Raw genomic sequence first — 18,369 nt, 5'->3', positions numbered from 1 at the left:
AGAAATACAAAACTTGGAAAGGGATAAGTCGATTGACTTTGCAAATGTAAACTTCAAGAAGCAACGTAAAGAATCACAATTCTCAATCTTTTCATCATGTGAAAATTACAAGACAAGTAAAATTCAATAATCAAAGTAATTCTAGAATGAGAGGGTTCTCTAATCAAACCTTTCAACACCTTAACATACTAACTCACCCACTAACACACTCAATTAGGATCAATTTCGAAAAGCCCCAAATCCATGAACCCTAATTTTGCCAAAGTTCAAATTAAGCTCAATTCCACCATCAATTCAACAACCCAACTTGATATATAAGCTTTCCTAGTCTATTTTACCACAATCAAGCAAGAAAATGACCAAATTTTGATTTTCAAATTCTAGGGTTCATGGACCTACGAATTTGAATTTAAAAACACAATACCTTGCTTTGGATGAAAGGAAATGGGGAATGGGTGGTGAGGAATAGACTGTTGGGGCGAAAACTTGGATTTAGAAACAAGAACTTGGAGACTTGGGTGAGAATTGAGAAAGTTTGGAGATTTTTGGTGTGAGTTTGTTTGAGAGAGTATGAGTGTTTGTGAGAGGAAGGGAGAGTGAAAAAGATGAAGGTCGTGGGTATGGGTAGGTCTAGGGTCATCTGGTTAGGTTTAGGACTGGTTAACTCGAATTAAACCAGACAAAATCGAAGAGGTACTTACCTGGACCGGCTCGGGAGCGACCTCACGTGGTCGCTGCGAGACGTCGCTCCAGTCACAGAAAACGCGAGCGACCTCACGTGGTCGCTCTGATCACGTCGCTCCAGTCACAGAAAACGCGAGCGGCCTCACGTGGTTGCTGCGAGACGTCGCTCCAAGAGCGATTCTCGAGCCCCGGAGACCCAAAACGCGAGCGACCTCACGTGGTCGCTCTGATCACGTCGCTCCCCAGTCATAGAAAACGCAAGCAACCTCACGTGGTCGCTGCGAGACGTCGCTCCGAGAGCGACTCTTGAGCTCCGGACACTAAAAATGCGAGCGACTTGGACCAGTCGCTCTGATCACGTCGCTCCAGCTGGAGCGACCTCGTGGCGTCACTGCGGAACCTCGCTCCCACGCTCGATTCTTTGCATTGACCGGATCGATGAACCACCTGAACACTACCTCAACACTTTTCCCTTTTTTTTTTTATGAAATATGATGAAAATGAAAATACCAATGCAATATGTACAAGGATACGCATGGGACTTCCTCCCAAGTGAGCTTGTTTTAAGTCTCTAGCTTGACTTTGCCTCCTTTTGGATTAGGCTGGGGTAGGATCAGACAGTGGAGTTGAAACTCCATCTTCCTCAGGTGCATCTACCATGTAGAGCTTAACCCTTTGCCCATTGACTGTGAAGTCTCTTCCATCAGTACTCCACAAAACTATTGCTCCATATGGCTTAACCTCTTTGACCTTGAAAGGGCCGGACCACCTTGACTTAAGCTTTCCTGGAAACAACTTCAGTCTTGAGTTGTAGAGAAGAACTTGATCTCCTTCTTTAAACTCTCTCTTTAGGATATTCTTGTCATGGAAAGATTTAGTCTTCTCCTTGTAGATCCTTGAGTTTTCGAAGGCATCCATTCTTATCTCATCAAGCTCATGTAGCTGAAAAAGCCTTTTCTCCTTGGCACTCTTGATGTCAAAGTTCAGCAACTTTACTGCCCAAAGTGCCTTGTACTCAAGCTCCACTGGTAGATGGCAAGCTTTCCCGTACAATAGGTTGAAAGGTGTGGTCCCCAGAGGTGTCTTGTAAGCTGTCCTATAAGCCCAAAGCGCATCATCAAGCTTAACTGACCAATCCTTCCTTGTAATCCCCACAATCTTCTCCAGAATGGACTTGATCTCTCTGTTAGAAATCTCAACTTGACCACTTGTTTGAGGATGGTAAGGAGTTGCAACCTTGTGCTTAACACCGTTCTTCCTGAGAAGTCCCTCAAGCAGTTTGTTGATGAAATGAGACCCTCCATCACTGATTACAACTCTTGGAACTCCGAACCTTGGAAAGATGGTGCTCTTGAACATCTTGATTACCACTCTTGCATCATTGGTGGGACTTGCAATAGCTTCCACCCATTTTGAGACATAATCAACAGCTACCAGGATGTACTTGTTGCCATGTGATGATGGAAATGGCCCCATGAAGTCAATACCCCACACATCAAACACTTCAACTTCAAGGATTGGATTCTGAGGCATCTCATTCCTCTTGGTGATGTTTCCCCTCCTTTGGCATGAATCACACCTTGAAACAAAGTCTTGTGTGTCCTTGAACATGTGTGGCCACCAGAATCCAGCTTGTAACACCTTAGCAACAGTCTTGAAGGTAGCAAAGTGGCCTCCATAAGATGATCCATGACACTGTGTAAGGATCCCATCAATCTCCTCATTAGCAACCACTCTCCTATAAAGTTGATCTTTGCAGAGAATGTAGAGGTAGGGCTCATCCCAGTAGTATCTCTTCACATCCTTGTAGAACTTCTTCTTGGCATAACCCACAAGATTCAAAGGCTCTTTTTGTGGCTAGGTAATTCACCAAATCAGCATACCAAGTTCTTTCTCTTCTGTTGCCTTGACTTCTTCAAGCTTCCTTCCAGTCTCACAAACTGCTATCACTGCTCCAATAGCCATGATCTGTTCCTCAGGGAGTCCTTCATCAATGGGATGCCACACTCCACTCTCAGCCTGGACAAGTGATCAGCTACACCATTCTCAACTCCTGGCTTGTCCTTGATCTCTAAATCAAACTCTTGCAGCAAAAGAATCCATCTCAAGAGCCTGGGCTTTGCATCCTTCTTCGCCAAAAGGTGTCTCAACGCAGCATGATCTGTGTAGACAATGACTTTAGATCCCACCAAGTAGCTTCTGAACTTCTCAAAGGCAAAGACAATGGCTAGCATCTCCTTCTCTGTTGTGGCATATCTCATCTGAGCATCATTCAGGGTTTGGCTCGCGTAGTAGATCACATGGGTCTTGCCATCTTTCTTCTGCCCCAAAACAGCTCCCACAGCATAATCACTAGCATCACACATGATCTCAAAGGGGAGATCCCAATTAGGTGGCTGGACAATTGGAGCACTGATGAGTTCACCTTTCAGCTTCTTGAAGGCTTCTAGACACTCCACATCAAAGCTGAAGGTGGCTTCTTTGCACAGCAGCCTGGTCAATGGTCTAGTGATCATGGAGAAGTCCTTTATGAATCTCCTGTAAAACCCAGCATGACCAAGAAAACTTCGGATGTCTTTCACTGTCTTTGGTGGGGGCAAACCAACCATAACATCGATTTTGGCCTTATCCACCTCAATCCCCTTCTCTGAAATCTTGTGCCCCAGCACAATCCCTTCTTTGACCATGAAGTGACACTTCTCCCAGTTCAGCACAAGGTTGGTGTCTTCACATCTCTGTAGGACCCTGCACAAATTTGACAAACAAGCAGAAAACGAAGATCCATAGACAGAGAAATCATCCATGAACACCTCCACAACATCCTCAATCAGATCAGAAAAGATCGACATCATGCACCTTTGAAAGGTGGCTGGAGCATTACATAGACCAAATGGCATTCTTCGATATGCGAAGGTACCATAAGGACATGTGAATGTTGTTTTCTCCTGATCATTGGGATGTATGGGGATCTGGAAGAATCCTGAATATCCATCAAGAAAACAATAGAATGGATGATTTGCAAGTCTCTCAAGCATCTGATCAATAAATGGAAGTGGAAAATGATCCTTTCTAGATGCAGAGTTCAGTTTGCGGTAATCAATACACATCCTATGCCCAGTGACTGTTCTTGTTGGTATCAATTCATCCTTGTCATTTTTAATCACAGTTATACCACCCTTTTTTGGCACAACATGCACAGGAGATACCCATTTAGAATCTGAGATAGGGTAGATAACACCAGCATAGAGTTTAAGAATCTCTTTCTTTACAACATCCTTCAGGTTAGCATTTAACCTTCTTTGATGCTCGATAGAAGTCATTGATTCATTCTCAAGATGTATCCTATGCATACACAAAGAGGGTGATATTCCCTTGATGTCATCAAGTGAGTAACCTATTGCTTTTCTAAATCTTTTAAGTGTTTTCAAAAGTTCAGATAGCTCAGTTTCAGTAAGTTCACTACTCACAATGACTGGATAAGTTCCATTAGGACCAAGAAATGCATACCTTACACCATTGGGGAGAGGTTTAAGCTCCACTTTAGGCGCCTTAAGCTCGCTCCAGTCGTCTTGCTGGGTGTCCCCTTGTTGAATGACCGAGGCTTCCTGATGGACAATTTGAGGCAGCTCCTCATACTGATCCTTACTACCAAATCCTCTGTGTGAATCCAACATCATCCCATAGGCAGCACTCTCCAGGTTCTGAATCACTTCAGCTGGCCTCTCTATCGTCAAAGCATGCTGTAGAGGGTCTTCTAGTGACAATTCTTCAAGGAGCTCATCAGCAAGGGCATCCATCTCTTCAATGTAGAAAACTTGCCCTTGAACTGTTGGTTTCTTCATTACCTCCTTGATGTCAAAGTGAAGAACATGCCCTTTACCCAAGTGGAGATCAATCTTGCCCTCTTTCACATTAACAATTGCTCCTGCTGTAGCTAAAAAGGCCTTCCAAGGATTAAAGGATCTGCAGCTTCCTCACCCATCTCAAGCACCACAAAGTCTGTAGGGATCTCATATTTTCCAACCATAACGGGGAGGTCCTCCAAGATACCCACAGGGTACTTACTGAACGATCAGCCAATACCAGAGACAGTCTACACTTCTTGTACTGAGTGAAACCAAGCTTCTTAGCAACAGATAAAGGCATCAAGCTGACACTAGCTCCCAAATCGCAGAGACATCTATCAAATACCATAGGTCCAAGAGCACAAGGTAATGTGAAGCATCCTGGATCTTCTAGCTTCTTTAGAACAACAAGCCTCTGGATGATGGCACTGCACTCATGAGTGAGAATCATCATGCCCTCCATCTCCTTTTTCTTTGCAGCTACAACATCTTTTAGGAACTTGCTATATTGAAGAATTAGTATGAAAGCATCAATGATGGGCATTGTGACTTGAACTTCACTCATTTGCTTCTCAAATAGAGCTTTGTACTTCTCTAGCAGCTGCCTCTTGAATCTACCAGGGAATGGTAGTTTGGGTTCATAGGGAGGAGGAACAAAAGAATTATCACTTGCTGGAGCAACAACTTCACCATCTTTCACTGTTTTCTTCTCTTCCCCAACCTTTCGTTTACCTTTTGCTTCCACAATCTTCTCCAAGATTTCATCATTGATTTTCTCATCAACAATCACCACTTCATCATCTATGTTGATGGCAACCCCCTCACCTTGTTTCTCAGCATCCTTGGTGAGAGCTTTCTGAGGTAACTCCTTACCACTCCTGAGGGTGATAGCTTTCATGGTCTCCTTGGGGTTTTGCTCAGATTTTCCAGGTAAAGAACCTTGTTGGCGATTTTGTTGAGTGTTCATGGCAGCAAACTGGTTCTCCAAGGTTCTGAACTTGTTGTTGAGCTCATTGTAGCTTCCATCAATCTTTGCGTGAAGGTTTTTCAACTCATAGCCAACATGCTTCTCACTTCTTGTCTGAGACTCCAAGATTTGTTTTAGTAGGGCATCAGTGCTGCTGACTGGAGGAGTAAAGGTAGAAGTAGTAGGTTGTTGTTGGGCAGGTTGTTACCTTTGTTGTTGAAACCGGGAGAAGGGTTTTGTTGAGGCTGATAGCTGCCTTGCTGGTTGTTCCGAGGCTGATAACCACTCTGTTGGTAGTTGTTGTACTGAAAGTTTGGCTCTTTCTTGTACCAGCTACCATTGTTGTTGATGAAGCACAACTCTTCTTGCCCTTCCAAACCATCAACTTCCTGGACAACAGGTGTGGCTTCTTTGTTTGGGTTACCAACAAAGTGCAGCTGCTCCTGGGTGTCCTTATCAGCAATGAGAATATCAATCTTATCCTGGAGAGCCTTTAACTCCCTCCTCGTCTGCTTGTCATCTGTTCGACTGCCTCTGTCGTGGTCTCCACTGTAGACTGCATCACTCTTTACCATGTTGTCAACCAGCTCTTCTGTCAATCAGCTCTTCTGCATCTTCCTCAGTTCTCCCCAAGAAGAACCCATTGCTAGTTGTATCCAGTCTGGCCCTATACTTAGGAAGAGCACCACGGTAGAATGTGCTCAGCAAGCTCTCCTTAGAGAAACCATGGTGTGGGCATTGAGCTTGGTAGCCCTTGAATCTCTCCCAGGCTTCACTGAAGCCTTCCAAGCCTTTCTGTTGAAAGCTGGAGATCTCATTTCTCAGCTTAGTAGTTCTTGAAGTAGAGAAGAACTTCTCCAAGAAAAATTTCTTGCAGTCATCCCAAGTGGTGATTGAGTCACTTGGTAGAGACTTCTCCCACTGTCGTGCCTTATCCCCCAGAGAGAAAGGGAATAACTTCAGCTTTAAGGCATCCTCAGACACACCATTGGTTTTTGACAACCCACAGTAGCTGTCGAACCTGTCCAAGTGATCAAATGGGTCCTCTAGAGCCAAGCCATGATACTTGTTGTTCTCGATCACGTTGAGGAGTCCTGATTTGATCTCAAAGTTGTTGGCTGCTACAGCTGGTGCTCGGATTCCCAATCTATGACCATGAATGTTGGGGCGGTCATAAGTGCCAATGGGTCGAGCTGCTCGCTGTTGGTTTTGTGGAACGTTGTTGGCATCATTTTGAGGTATGTCTCCCATATCAGTATCCGATATCTGCAAGTGAGATTGTTGCTCTTCTTCTCTTCTCTTTCTAGCACACACTCTCTCTAAAGCTCTGATGTATGCGGCTCTTGGAACTAGGTTTGATGGACCCCTGCTCCTCAAGTTCATACACCTGTAAATTAAAGGGAGGTGAAGAAGGAGAATCAGTAACTAAAGAAAATAAAAATGACTTAGTCTCAAGCAAATGACTAAATCTCAATGTTCAAATCTACTTAGAATTTGGCAACGGCGCCAATTTGATGTTAGGAGTTTTCAAGGCTCCTAAGACAAATGTTGTAGTATAAATGATTGTCGAACCAATTCTAAGGGATTTCAAGCACTGAGAATGCAAGTACTTACTTAATCTAAGTGCAACCGATGATTTTAAGGGTTTTCTAAACTAATGATTAATACTAATGCAGTTTCAGAATAATAAAAACGGTAAATGAGTTGACTTTCTTAACTAAGGAAAATGAGAACTCATGGGCGTAGGAATTAGACCTTGGGTGATCAAGTTTCGAACTAAGGATGGCAGACGAACAATCAAACTATCAACCTTAAGCTTAGACACGATCCTAAACAAACTCTATGTCTAGATGAATGTTCATTTACTAACACATTTCAAACAACAAATGTCTTTGGTTGAATAATATGGAAGCAATCATTACTAACAGGTGTAAGGCTATCTTAGCACTTCTAACAACAAATGTCTTTGGTAAAATATGATAAAAGCTTAGAAGGGTTGTTTCAGGCATTTCATCGAACACATTTTGGGTGGGAAATGCCTAACGATCAACTTTTGAGAAGCTAACTCAGAAGATGCATTATGATTACTCTACTAGCAAGGTTTTGGAATGATCTAGGCTCTGTTCGTTTGTACATCTGGAAGATGTATCCAGATGGTCCATCTAGATGTCTTATCCAGATGCTCCATATGGGTGTTGTTTGTTTCTTCATTTCGTCCCTGCATCCAGATCAATCATCTGAATGCAACTATGTTCGTTTGCTTTTCATTTTTTTAATTTCCATCTACATCCAGGTGGATTTGTTAATAAAATGATTAAAATATAATTTTCTACGTTTCGGCGGAAAAATAGCATTTTTACGGTTTTGGCGGAAAATATTTTTGCGGTTTTTGAGAAAAAATGTGTTTTTGGCGAAAAAATGCATTTTTGTTGTTTTGGCGGAAAAATATGTTTTTATGGGTTTGGCGGAAAAATACGTTTTGCGGTTTGGACGGAAAAATTGTGTTTTGCGGTTTTGGCGGGAAAAGTGTTTTTGACGAGAAAAGTTTTTTTCAGGATTTTGGCGGGAAAATTTTTTTTTTGCGATTTTGGCGGGAAATGTTTTTTTGCGATTTTGGCGGGAAAAGCATTTTCGTGATTTTAGCGGGAAAAACATTTTTGCGGTTTCGACGAGAAAATACATTTTTTCGGTTTTGGGTGGGAAAATACATTTTTTCGATTTTGGCGGGAAAATGCGTTTTTCCGATTTTGGCGAGAAAATGTGTTTTCCAGTTTTGGCGGGAAAATGCGTTTTTCCGGGTTTGGCGGGAAAATTCCATTTTCCGGTTTTGGCGGGAAAATTTGTTTTCCGGTTTTGCCGGGACAATGCGTTTTCCGGTTTTGGCGGGAAAATGTGTTTTTCTGGTTTTTGGGAAAATTCTGTTTTCCGGTTTTGGCGGGAAAATTCTGTTTTCCGGTTTTGGCGGGAAAATTGTGTTTTCCGGTTTTGGTGGGAAAATGCATTTTTCTGGTTTTGGCGGGAAAATTGTGTTTTCCGGTTTTGGCGAGAAAATTGCGTTTTTACCGGTTTTGGCGAGAAAATGCTTTTTGCGGTTTTGGCCGGAAAATGTTTTTTGGAGTTTGGCGGAAAAATGCCTTTTTTGGGTTTTGGCGGGAAAATGCATTTTTTTTTGTTTTGACGGGAAAATGCGATTTTTCGGTTTTGGTCGAAAAATGCGGTTTTACTTGTTTAGGCGAAAAATGTGTTTTTATGGAAATGTGTGTTTTATGTTTTTTTGCGGAAAAACGCATCTTGAGGTTTTTGGCGGAAAAATGTGTTTTTCATTTTTTGCGAGAAAATGTATTTTTTGGTTATAGCAGAAAAATGTATATGCAAAAAAAAAATAGAATTTCGGGTTTGAAAATAATATTTTGATTTTAAAAGGTCATTTTTGTCATTTTTCTTTTTGGACTGAACTAGATGCATATGCATCCAGATGCACCATCAAGACTCACCTTCATTTGGGTGAGAATTTGAGATGAGTTTTTAAAAATTTAGCTAGGTGATCCATTTGGATGTAGCATTATAATGCACAAAACGAACATCAATTTGCATCTTCACCCAGATAGATCATCTGGGTGAGCAAACGAACATGGCCCTACTCTAAAACATCCTAGCTCTAACCTAATCACCCTTAATCTTCCTAACCCATGAATTCAAATGGTGATTACTCACTACTCTTCATGATTCTTCTTAAACCTATTTTGGATTTCAGATTAATCATACAGAGGGATACAACAACGAATTGGAAAACACATAATTGCAATAACTAGATGAACAAAGATGATTCAAGAGATGAACTTTCCAAAGGTTTTTCTTAGAACAAAAGATAATCTGTCTGGTGGCTGCTAAAGGTACTTAAAACATAGGTTTTCAGAAGTAAAAAACGTGCATAATGAAATGACCAAAAGGCCCTTGAGTAGAAATGAATTCGAGCAAACAGAAGGCGCACAGCGACCTCCAATAGTCGCTTTGAGAGGTCACTCCAGGCTTCGGGAGCGACCTGGAGGGGTCGCTGCGAGACGTCGCTCCGGGTCGCTCTTCGCGAGCGACCTCGCTGTGTCGCTCCGGTCACGTCGCTCCCAGCTGGAGCGACCTTATGGTGTCGCTCTGGCCAAGTCGCTCTCGTGCCTCCGAGCGATGGAGACGCGAGCGACATCGAGGTGTCGCTCTGGCCAAGTCGCTCTGAAAGGGTGTCACAGCGACTTCACGGTGTCGCTCCGGTGAGGTCGCTCCCATGCACTGCTCGTCCAATGATCACTTTTATCACTTCTTTTGAGCTCCAAATGTACCCAAATGTTTCCAAGAACTCCATGTGGTACTCCAATACCTGATAAGGACTCATGTATGCAAAATGCAACCTAAACATGGTTAAATCCTAGTTTATATGATCAAAATGCACATTGGTAAATGGATAAGACAATGGAAATATGCAAGATATCACTAGGCTAAATTTAAATTTTATAAAAGTTATAGTAGTATAACTAAATTTAGTTATGTTATTTTAAATAAATTATGATGTATTCAGGTGTTCTGATTTGAGAATAATGTCACTTATGTATCTTATATATTAAAACAAAAGTCATGACTTATTTCATATGTGATTTTTTAATTTGGACTATCACTTAGAAATCTTACTAAATATATTTTATTAAGACTAATAATACGTAGAATATTTAAAATGCTTTAATCATAAAATCTTTTGATATCTTTTCATTTTAAATATAAATATATTTATTTTAAAATTCTAACAAATCAGTTTTAAAATTTTTTTACAAGATCTTCATTTTCAAAATTATATTTAAATATTTTCACTTATTTCGAAATTTGTTTGAAATATTATTATACATTAACATATTCAATTATCGTTTATAAAATGAAAAATAAAAAAATTCTATAATATTTTATCTAATATATAATCATAATCAATCATATTAAAAGAAATTATTATATTGAGCTAAATATAATAAAATTATATTAAATTTATAAATTTATGAATTTTATTTTCGTAAGTATAAAATATTTATGTTCAAAAATAAAATCTAATATGTTGGTAAGATGGGTTAACATGTATTTCTTTAAAGCTAATAATATAAAATCTTTGTAAGTACTGCAATCATATATTTTCATTTTAAATATAATATATATTTATATATTATATTTTAAAAATTTTATAAATCTGTGTAAAAATATTTTAACCATAACTTAATGTATTTTAAGTTATCATTTATAAAATGAAAAATAAATAAATTATATCCTATTTTATCTAATTTATAGTCATGATCATGTTAAAATACAATTATTATACTTAAATAAATATGATAAAAGCATATTCAACTGATAAATTTATAAATTTTATTTTCATAAATATAAACTATTTATTTTTAAAATATAATATGATGATACATGTCTAAAAATTAACATATGTGATGTCAAAAAAAAAATTAACATATGTTATACTTTTGTATATACTATAGATAATAATATATTATCTAAAATGAATACGCATAAAAAATATTAGTAAAAATAAATCCAACTTTGAAAAACGGGTCAGAATTTAGCATAAATTAAATACAAAATAATTTTCAAATATGTTTTCTCATGAATATATTAATTTTCTTAATAACTAAATGCAAATAAAATAAGATAAATATATAATAAGAACTGACAAATATATACGGTTTTAAACAATTGATTAATTATAACATATAAATTATAAAATTATTGTATTTGAAATAATTATATAAACATTTAAGTATATGATTAACGTTAAAAATATATATCACTTATGTTCTAAAATAATAATTTATGTATAGAAAAATGAAAACAAACATCCGCGCGGTTGCGCGGATCAAAATCTCGTTATTTTTAAATAGATGGTCATGTTTTTAGGCGTCTAGTGAGGTGTTTTTTCAGTTAAATTGATATGTGAATGCATTATTGAGTTTGTTTTGTCTAATATCCATATTTTGTATTAATGAACTTTAGTTATTGGGTTATTAGTGGACTTTAACTTGATTGGGTACATAAAAATTAAATGAAAGGTTAACTGAACTAAAAAAAAATACTTTTATTGTTTCTCTCTCAGCCGACTAAACCTAATTTTCTTCTTTCTTTTACTATCTCTTCCGGCCCGTATTTTTTTTTCAACACCTCACCTTCGTCTTCACCTCCTCACCACATCTTCTTCATCACCTAATCTCCCTTTTCATCTCATCCATCTTCTTCATTTAACCACCACACCATTCTTCTTTACCACCTGACCCCATCTTCTTCTTCACCACCTAATCTCCCTTTTCATCTAATTATGCTTCGTCGTTCACTTTTCTCTTCTCTATTTTACTTGATAAATTAGGATTTGATTCACAGTTCATCAACATAAAGTGACAGCATTTTATCTGTTTGGTTCAATTATATAGATATTTCTCAGTCTGAAAAAAAAAACATAAAACAGTTTAACTTAATCGATTTTTTCCAGATTTACCTAAATCACAGGCTTAGATGTAATCCTTTGGAGTTTTTGACGGAAACAAAGTTTGTTTGGAATTTTAAAAAATGTTTGGATTACAGAGTTTTTTTGGTTGGAGAAAAGGGAGATGGTGGACTTGGGCTCAGAAAATAATTTCCAATAATTCATTTAATAAAAACGGAAGCCCACTCGTGAATCCCAAAAAAACAAATTAAAAAGATGAAAAAACAGAGTTAGACACGTGTCACACTGAGAGGAATTGACTTAGTGACGTGGATTCACCAGGAGAGAGGAACATTTATTTATTATCTATATATATAGAGTAGACATTTTCCCTTCTTCTGACAAGTGGCAGGGGGGTTTGCTGCCACGTGTCCTCTTTTATTTTTTCATCAAAATTCACATGTTTGTTATATTAAAAAATTACTGATGGAACTTGAATAATGCAAAAACTCAGAAAATTAGAATAAATAAACAAATAACAAAAGAAAGCAAAATTTTCTAGTCTGATAGAATTTCTGAGAATTTTAGTTATCTAATCGTTCTCGCACAAAGAATCATTATATGAAATTTGAGAATTATTTTATTGGTCAGTAAAATTCAAGATGAATAAAGAAATAAGTAAAATAATATAAATAATTTTAAATATTTAATTTATGAACAACTAAAAATAATATTAACTTTCACTATTTATTATTTTTTACTATTTTCTATTTTTTAATTTACAAATTAAATATTTATTTCACTATTAAAAATCATAATATAACAAAACTAAGAAGAAGAAACTAGAGCACACCATTTGGTCTAAACCTAAAACCTCTACAACCACAAAAAAAAAGGTAAAATTTCATAATAATACTAACTCAATAAAGGTCTGAAACTGAAAAGAGATTAAGAATGAAGACTAAATTACCTCATCTTACTAGAGAGTGTTTTAGCTAAAATAATCAGAAGTCAGAAAAAAGTAAAAAGATAAAATTTGAGACAAAGCAATCCTCCGAACACAAATGTGTGTGATAGAGTACCAACGCAAAGAACCAAAAAGCAAGTCAGAAGAAAAATAATGACCAAAATGCCAAAGTCAGCACGAAGTAGGAAGACACATGCCTAAAGCCCCAAAAGCCTAGCCACCAGCTAAGAGGTAAGAAGCACCTCACAAACTAAAGCAAGACGCCCATGCCAACGAAGAACAACAAAACTCTAGATAAAAAGGACCAAATCTCCATGAGATTAACTCCGTACGCCTATACCAAGGGAAACATGGAAAGAAAAGAAACAACCTGAGGGAGCGAGAATGGAAGCCAACCACCGAGAAACCAGAGCTCAAGCTTGATACCATAAACAACCTTCCAAGCCCACCGAGCATACACGGAGGAAAACACTATCCAAACCTAGAGTGGCAAACATGACAGAAATGAGAGCTACTAGAGATGCGAGCAGCAATGAAAACTGCAACGAAATGAGAGAACAGCGAGGGAATGGAAAACAAAATGAAATTAACAAACCGTAGAGCCGTACTCAAGCTATGAAAGAGATAAAAGAAGTTAGATCACGAAAAAAACAAAATTTTAAAACCAAGACGAGCAGAGACCATCGACGTCAAGCCAACGACAAGGAAAAAACATCAACGACGCCTAAACTCTGACCCAACCCTAGAAGGTGCAGTCTCCAACATCAGCTAAAATTTAAGGAAGAAGAGGAGCAATCAATATTGACCGAAACAACCTACAATGCAGTGAGAAACAACCGCACAACTTGGAACTCATAGACCCGACCTACAACAAATATGAGATAATCTCACAGGACAAGACGGACAATAACTCTACTCCAAAACATAACAATCATTCCTGGGAGAAGCACCGGTGAGGTAAACGAAATACAAAGATGGTGATAGGTAGGATCAAAATATAGAGATATGGCTAAAAACATTTCAAAAAAATAATGTTCAAAATTTTGAAAATACAATAAAATATAATTTTGACTCTGAAATCGTTAATCTTAGAATCAACAAATATATAAATGCAAAGTTATTGAAATTAAATATGCTTTATATGAGAGGCTCACGTCACCACTAACAAATACTATTATATACACGACAACACATTATTAAAAAACAAACACAAAATATATTAACATATCACTTACTACTACATAATACAGTAAAAATACAAATAATACTTTTAACAAATAAAGACGACTACATAATTATATCATCCAGAAAACTCATACTTATTAACAATAAAACAATATTTGGGGACACCCCCTAGTATAAAATATATTTACTTGGATTATGGTAATGCACCGTTTAAATTAAGGGATAAGAAAGGGGAACTGTGTTGACATAATACATACTAATAGGTTGTAAGTGTAAATAATAAGAGTGTAATTGTGCAAATTCCCAAAACTCGGAGGGTTTCCAAGAAACAAAAGACGGAACAAAACAATTAAATCCGCAAGAGCTTTGCACAAAATCAACGTGGGAAAGTAAGGTGAAGAAGACGCAAAATGTGTTTTGCTCTCTTAAGTACATTATAAAAAAAAAGCTGCAGTTAACCGGATCCATTACTGATTAGTTGTTCAGGTACACAATGCAGCAGGTGTGACCTTTCCAACTCGATCCCTGTGTTGTTTGTGTGCATTCAAAACGATACAACTTTAGAATCTTAGTCTCACAAACGAAAAAGACAAGTGGAGTATGTCTATATAGATACCTGTCAAGAAAGCCTTTGCCAATTTTCACATCATCAATCTCCTTCTCCATGTTTTGTATCATACCATCAACCTTATCAGTAGTGTACCATAAGAGTCAGCTCTGACACACAAATCTCACGGGAGATACAAGACTCCTTACAAAACAATTTCTTAGTCATTTTACCTTTTCCATTAGTGCAGAGGAAACCTTGTCTGCTTCAGAAACTTCATCACTTTGGTCACTAGCTGCTTTGTATGCCTTCATTGCAGCCTTTTCACCATCAACATCTTTTCCCTCCACCTTGAAAAACAGAAGAACAAGACTTTCAATTTAGGACAAAATATGCTAATCAAGCAAACTGCTAGCTTAAGCTGTTGTGGACACAGTACCTCTTTCTTGACCAGCCTCAGGAATTCGTTTCTGCTTTCATCCTCCCAATCATTGACTTTGACCATCCCTGCATCAATAACCGCAATGGAAACAAACATACAAAAAGAGAGTCATATTCCCAGTTGATAGGTCTCGGTCAATACCTATGATGCACCGGGACGGATACGGGTACAGAAACGGGGACGGAAGCGGGGACGAGAAACGGGAAAATTTAAAAATTATGGGTACGGGTACGACAAATATATACTAGTAAAAAATATAAAATATTTATAAAAAAATAAATTTATATAGTGAATCTAACATAATTAGATATAATTTACTATAATATGTCTATTTTGCCAATTAAAATTAGAATCAAGATAACAGTGACAGTTAAAAAACAATTGCACAAGCATTATGTCCCGTGAAAACTAGTCTTACTCATAGCTATGTTTTCTAACCGTCCCCAAGCCAAAGCCGTACCAGTGCTGTCCCCGTGAAGTACCCGTCCCCGAAACGTTTCCGGTACCGGTACAGCACCTAAATCGACGTCCCCGTGCTACATAGGTCAATACAAAGATCTCACTTCAGAGATTTTAAGAGCTCAACAAGGAGAGGATTCTTTACCTTTATCTTTGGAGAGACTGCTGATTAGTTGTTGAAGGGCAAGTCTGTCCTTGAGGTACATTGCATCTGCTGCAACTTCATCAGGTGTGACCTTTCCATCTCGATCCCTATGTGTGTCGTTTGTGTGCATACAACTTTAGATTATTAAGTCTTAGAAACCAAAAAAAGACAAGTGGATGATATAATATATGTCTACATACATACCTGTCAAGAAGCAGCCAGCCTCTGCCAATTTTGGCATCATCATCAATCTCTTTCTCCAAGTTTTGTAGCATACCATCAACCTTATATATATATATATGTACCATAAGAGTTAGTCCTCATACACAAATCTCATGAGACTCATGATGCGATTGACCACATATTTAACTTACAGAAGCGGAAGCCAAAACGCCCAGTGCACGGCTAAGTTTGCAAAGATCTTCTTTCTACGTATATATACACTAGGTGTGTAAAAAAATTTAAAATATTTTTTAACACCTAAATATAAATTATATTTTAAAATAAAATTTTATTAATATTATAAATTTTCTTTTTCGTATCAATATTTTAATATAAATTTGATTTAATTAAACATAAAAATTATATTTAAGAATATGCATGTATATATTTGAAATTATAATCTTAGATAGATTTTTCTATCTATTTATTTTAATTAAATATATTAAATAAATTTGTAAAAGTTGCATATTACCAAAAATTAAAATTAAGCAATATTTATAAAATTTGTAGATATATAAGAAAATAATGATTTTACGATTAATTTTTAATAATTTTCTAAAAAAATTGTATACATTTAAAAAAAAAAATTAGTAATAAAATTGTATAATTTAAAAAATATATAATTATATTATATTTTGAAATTTATAATGCCATATTTGAATATATTTATTTTAATGATGATTTATGAGTTATTCCCATATTCTAAAAAAATTTCAAAAAATATAAATTGACATTAAATGTAATATATGAGTTATTACCATATTTTAAAAAGTTTACCAATAATATAAATTAACATTAAATGCAATTGTTCATGTCATATTAAGCCATAAGACATGTCATCAATTTCAGTAGTCATATCATATTTGTTTTGTGAAATTGATTGTAGAAAGGACATCTGGCAAAATCATTTCGCAAATATAGTTAAGGGGATATATATATATATATATATATATATATATATATATATATATATATATATCAACTTAGAATGTGAAACATATAAAACAGAGTTCCTTAACTTCTTCAAGCATAACACAAGACAATAAATGGTTTATATCAGACCTTGATCAGTTCGTCTTTAATCTCAAGGTACTCTAGGTTCCCTAGTACTTGCTCAGATACAGCATCTGCTTCAACCTTGAATGTGCTGAATATAAGCTCCTTAGTTAAACACCAAATCAAAGAGGTCATGCTAACCAAGCGTGGCCTGTAAATTGAAAACAAAGAGGTCAGTCAGAACATGTACACACCGCACATATCTGAGACTCAAACGGAAAAAGGAGCAACAAACCTGCTGCTGCTGCTGATGTTATCTAGAGACATGTCTTCCTTAGACACCATCCCTTTGGCTGTTCCCTGAAGAGGCTTAGCGCATTCTTTTTGTTTAGCCGGAGAGACTAGACCATCCTTTTCCCCTACTTGAACAGTTCTAAAATTTCCTTTTTTTCCAGGAACTGTTGGTTTGAAGAACAAAACGTAGAAGGACTCTGCCTGAATCCCAGTCACTGGGTGACTGAAGAGTTTGAACATACCCTCTCCGGATCTCTGATCACGTCGACCATTAAGATAGTATACAATATTACTCATGCCAAATCCCCGGACAACTCTGGTTTCACAGGAGTTCCAAACAGACCTGAATGCAGGAGAGCTGACTGTGGGACCATAGAACAGCCAATTCCTCTCTTGTTCCCCCTCTTGAAGATCTCGGTTGAAGTAAGTGTCCGACTGATGCCACAAATTCGTTTCCAACGCAGCAACAGGAAGAAAAGGGACACCACAAGGGATATCAACACATGAATCATGCATAGATGATCTAATAAACACAACAATTAAGATAAAAGCCATAAACGCGTCATAGCACTAATAGAAATAAGCAACCACATCTAAACAAATCTATGTATAGTTTTCAAAACATAAATGAGGTCTGTTAGTTTTAACTACATTACAATTTTAGTGCAATTCAAAACTTTTTTTTCTTTTTTAATATTTACTTTTTTTATAAATGTTAATGTATGTTTCTATAATTAATGAACAGAAATTTGATTATATATATATTGCTTTTCAATTTTTCTACATGTTCGTCAACCGCGAGCTTTGCGAATTGAAAGAAATAAAGATTGGATTTTCTTTTGTCAAATTAAGGTTGACACTAATATTTTTAATCCTTACCAAACAAAAAAAAAATTGTACTTTGAAGAATAGAACAAAAGATTTTACTTTCAAGATATAAAGAAGTCAAATTTTCGGGCTAACACAATATTCTTTCATGGAACTACAACATGCTAATGTTTTTTGTTCAAACCAAAAGTGTCTAGCAATAAATGTTTACTCATTAACTCAACCATTAGTTGCAAAATATAGTGGGAAAATACATGTTAATTAAAAATAAAATAAAATTTGTTGATAGTTGATCAGATGAATTAGTAATGTAACATTGTTTTCTTTTTCATAAAAC

At 36.8% G+C, this 18,369-nt stretch overlaps 1 protein-coding gene and 1 non-coding gene across 2 annotated transcripts; one reads left to right on the top strand and one right to left on the bottom strand.

The window, feature by feature from the left end:
• Positions 1–6,217: 6,217 nt before the first annotated feature.
• LOC125586549 lies at positions 6,218–6,324 on the top strand. Its single transcript, XR_007323086.1, has one exon. It is a non-coding gene; the product is annotated as a small nucleolar RNA R71 (small nucleolar RNA).
• Positions 6,325–14,336: 8,012 nt separating this feature from the next.
• On the bottom strand, positions 14,337–15,973 carry LOC111205292. The gene is made up of 6 exons (XM_022700923.2): positions 15,897–15,973; positions 15,693–15,799; positions 15,086–15,153; positions 14,880–14,996; positions 14,716–14,786; positions 14,337–14,624 (listed from the first exon to the last, which is right to left on the bottom strand). Exons 1-6 carry the CDS (start codon positions 15,965–15,967, stop codon positions 14,582–14,584), a joined length of 477 nt encoding a protein of 158 aa, XP_022556644.1. The 5' UTR covers positions 15,968–15,973; the 3' UTR covers positions 14,337–14,581.
• Between the last annotated feature and the right edge of the window lie 2,396 nt (positions 15,974–18,369).

The sequence above is a fragment of the Brassica napus genome, chromosome C4 (assembly GCF_020379485.1).
Source record: "Brassica napus cultivar Da-Ae chromosome C4, Da-Ae, whole genome shotgun sequence".
NCBI classification, from domain to species: Eukaryota; Viridiplantae; Streptophyta; class Magnoliopsida; order Brassicales; family Brassicaceae; genus Brassica; species Brassica napus.
The sequence above is the reverse complement of the archived record's forward strand: the minus strand, read 5'-3'. Positions and strand labels throughout refer to the sequence as shown.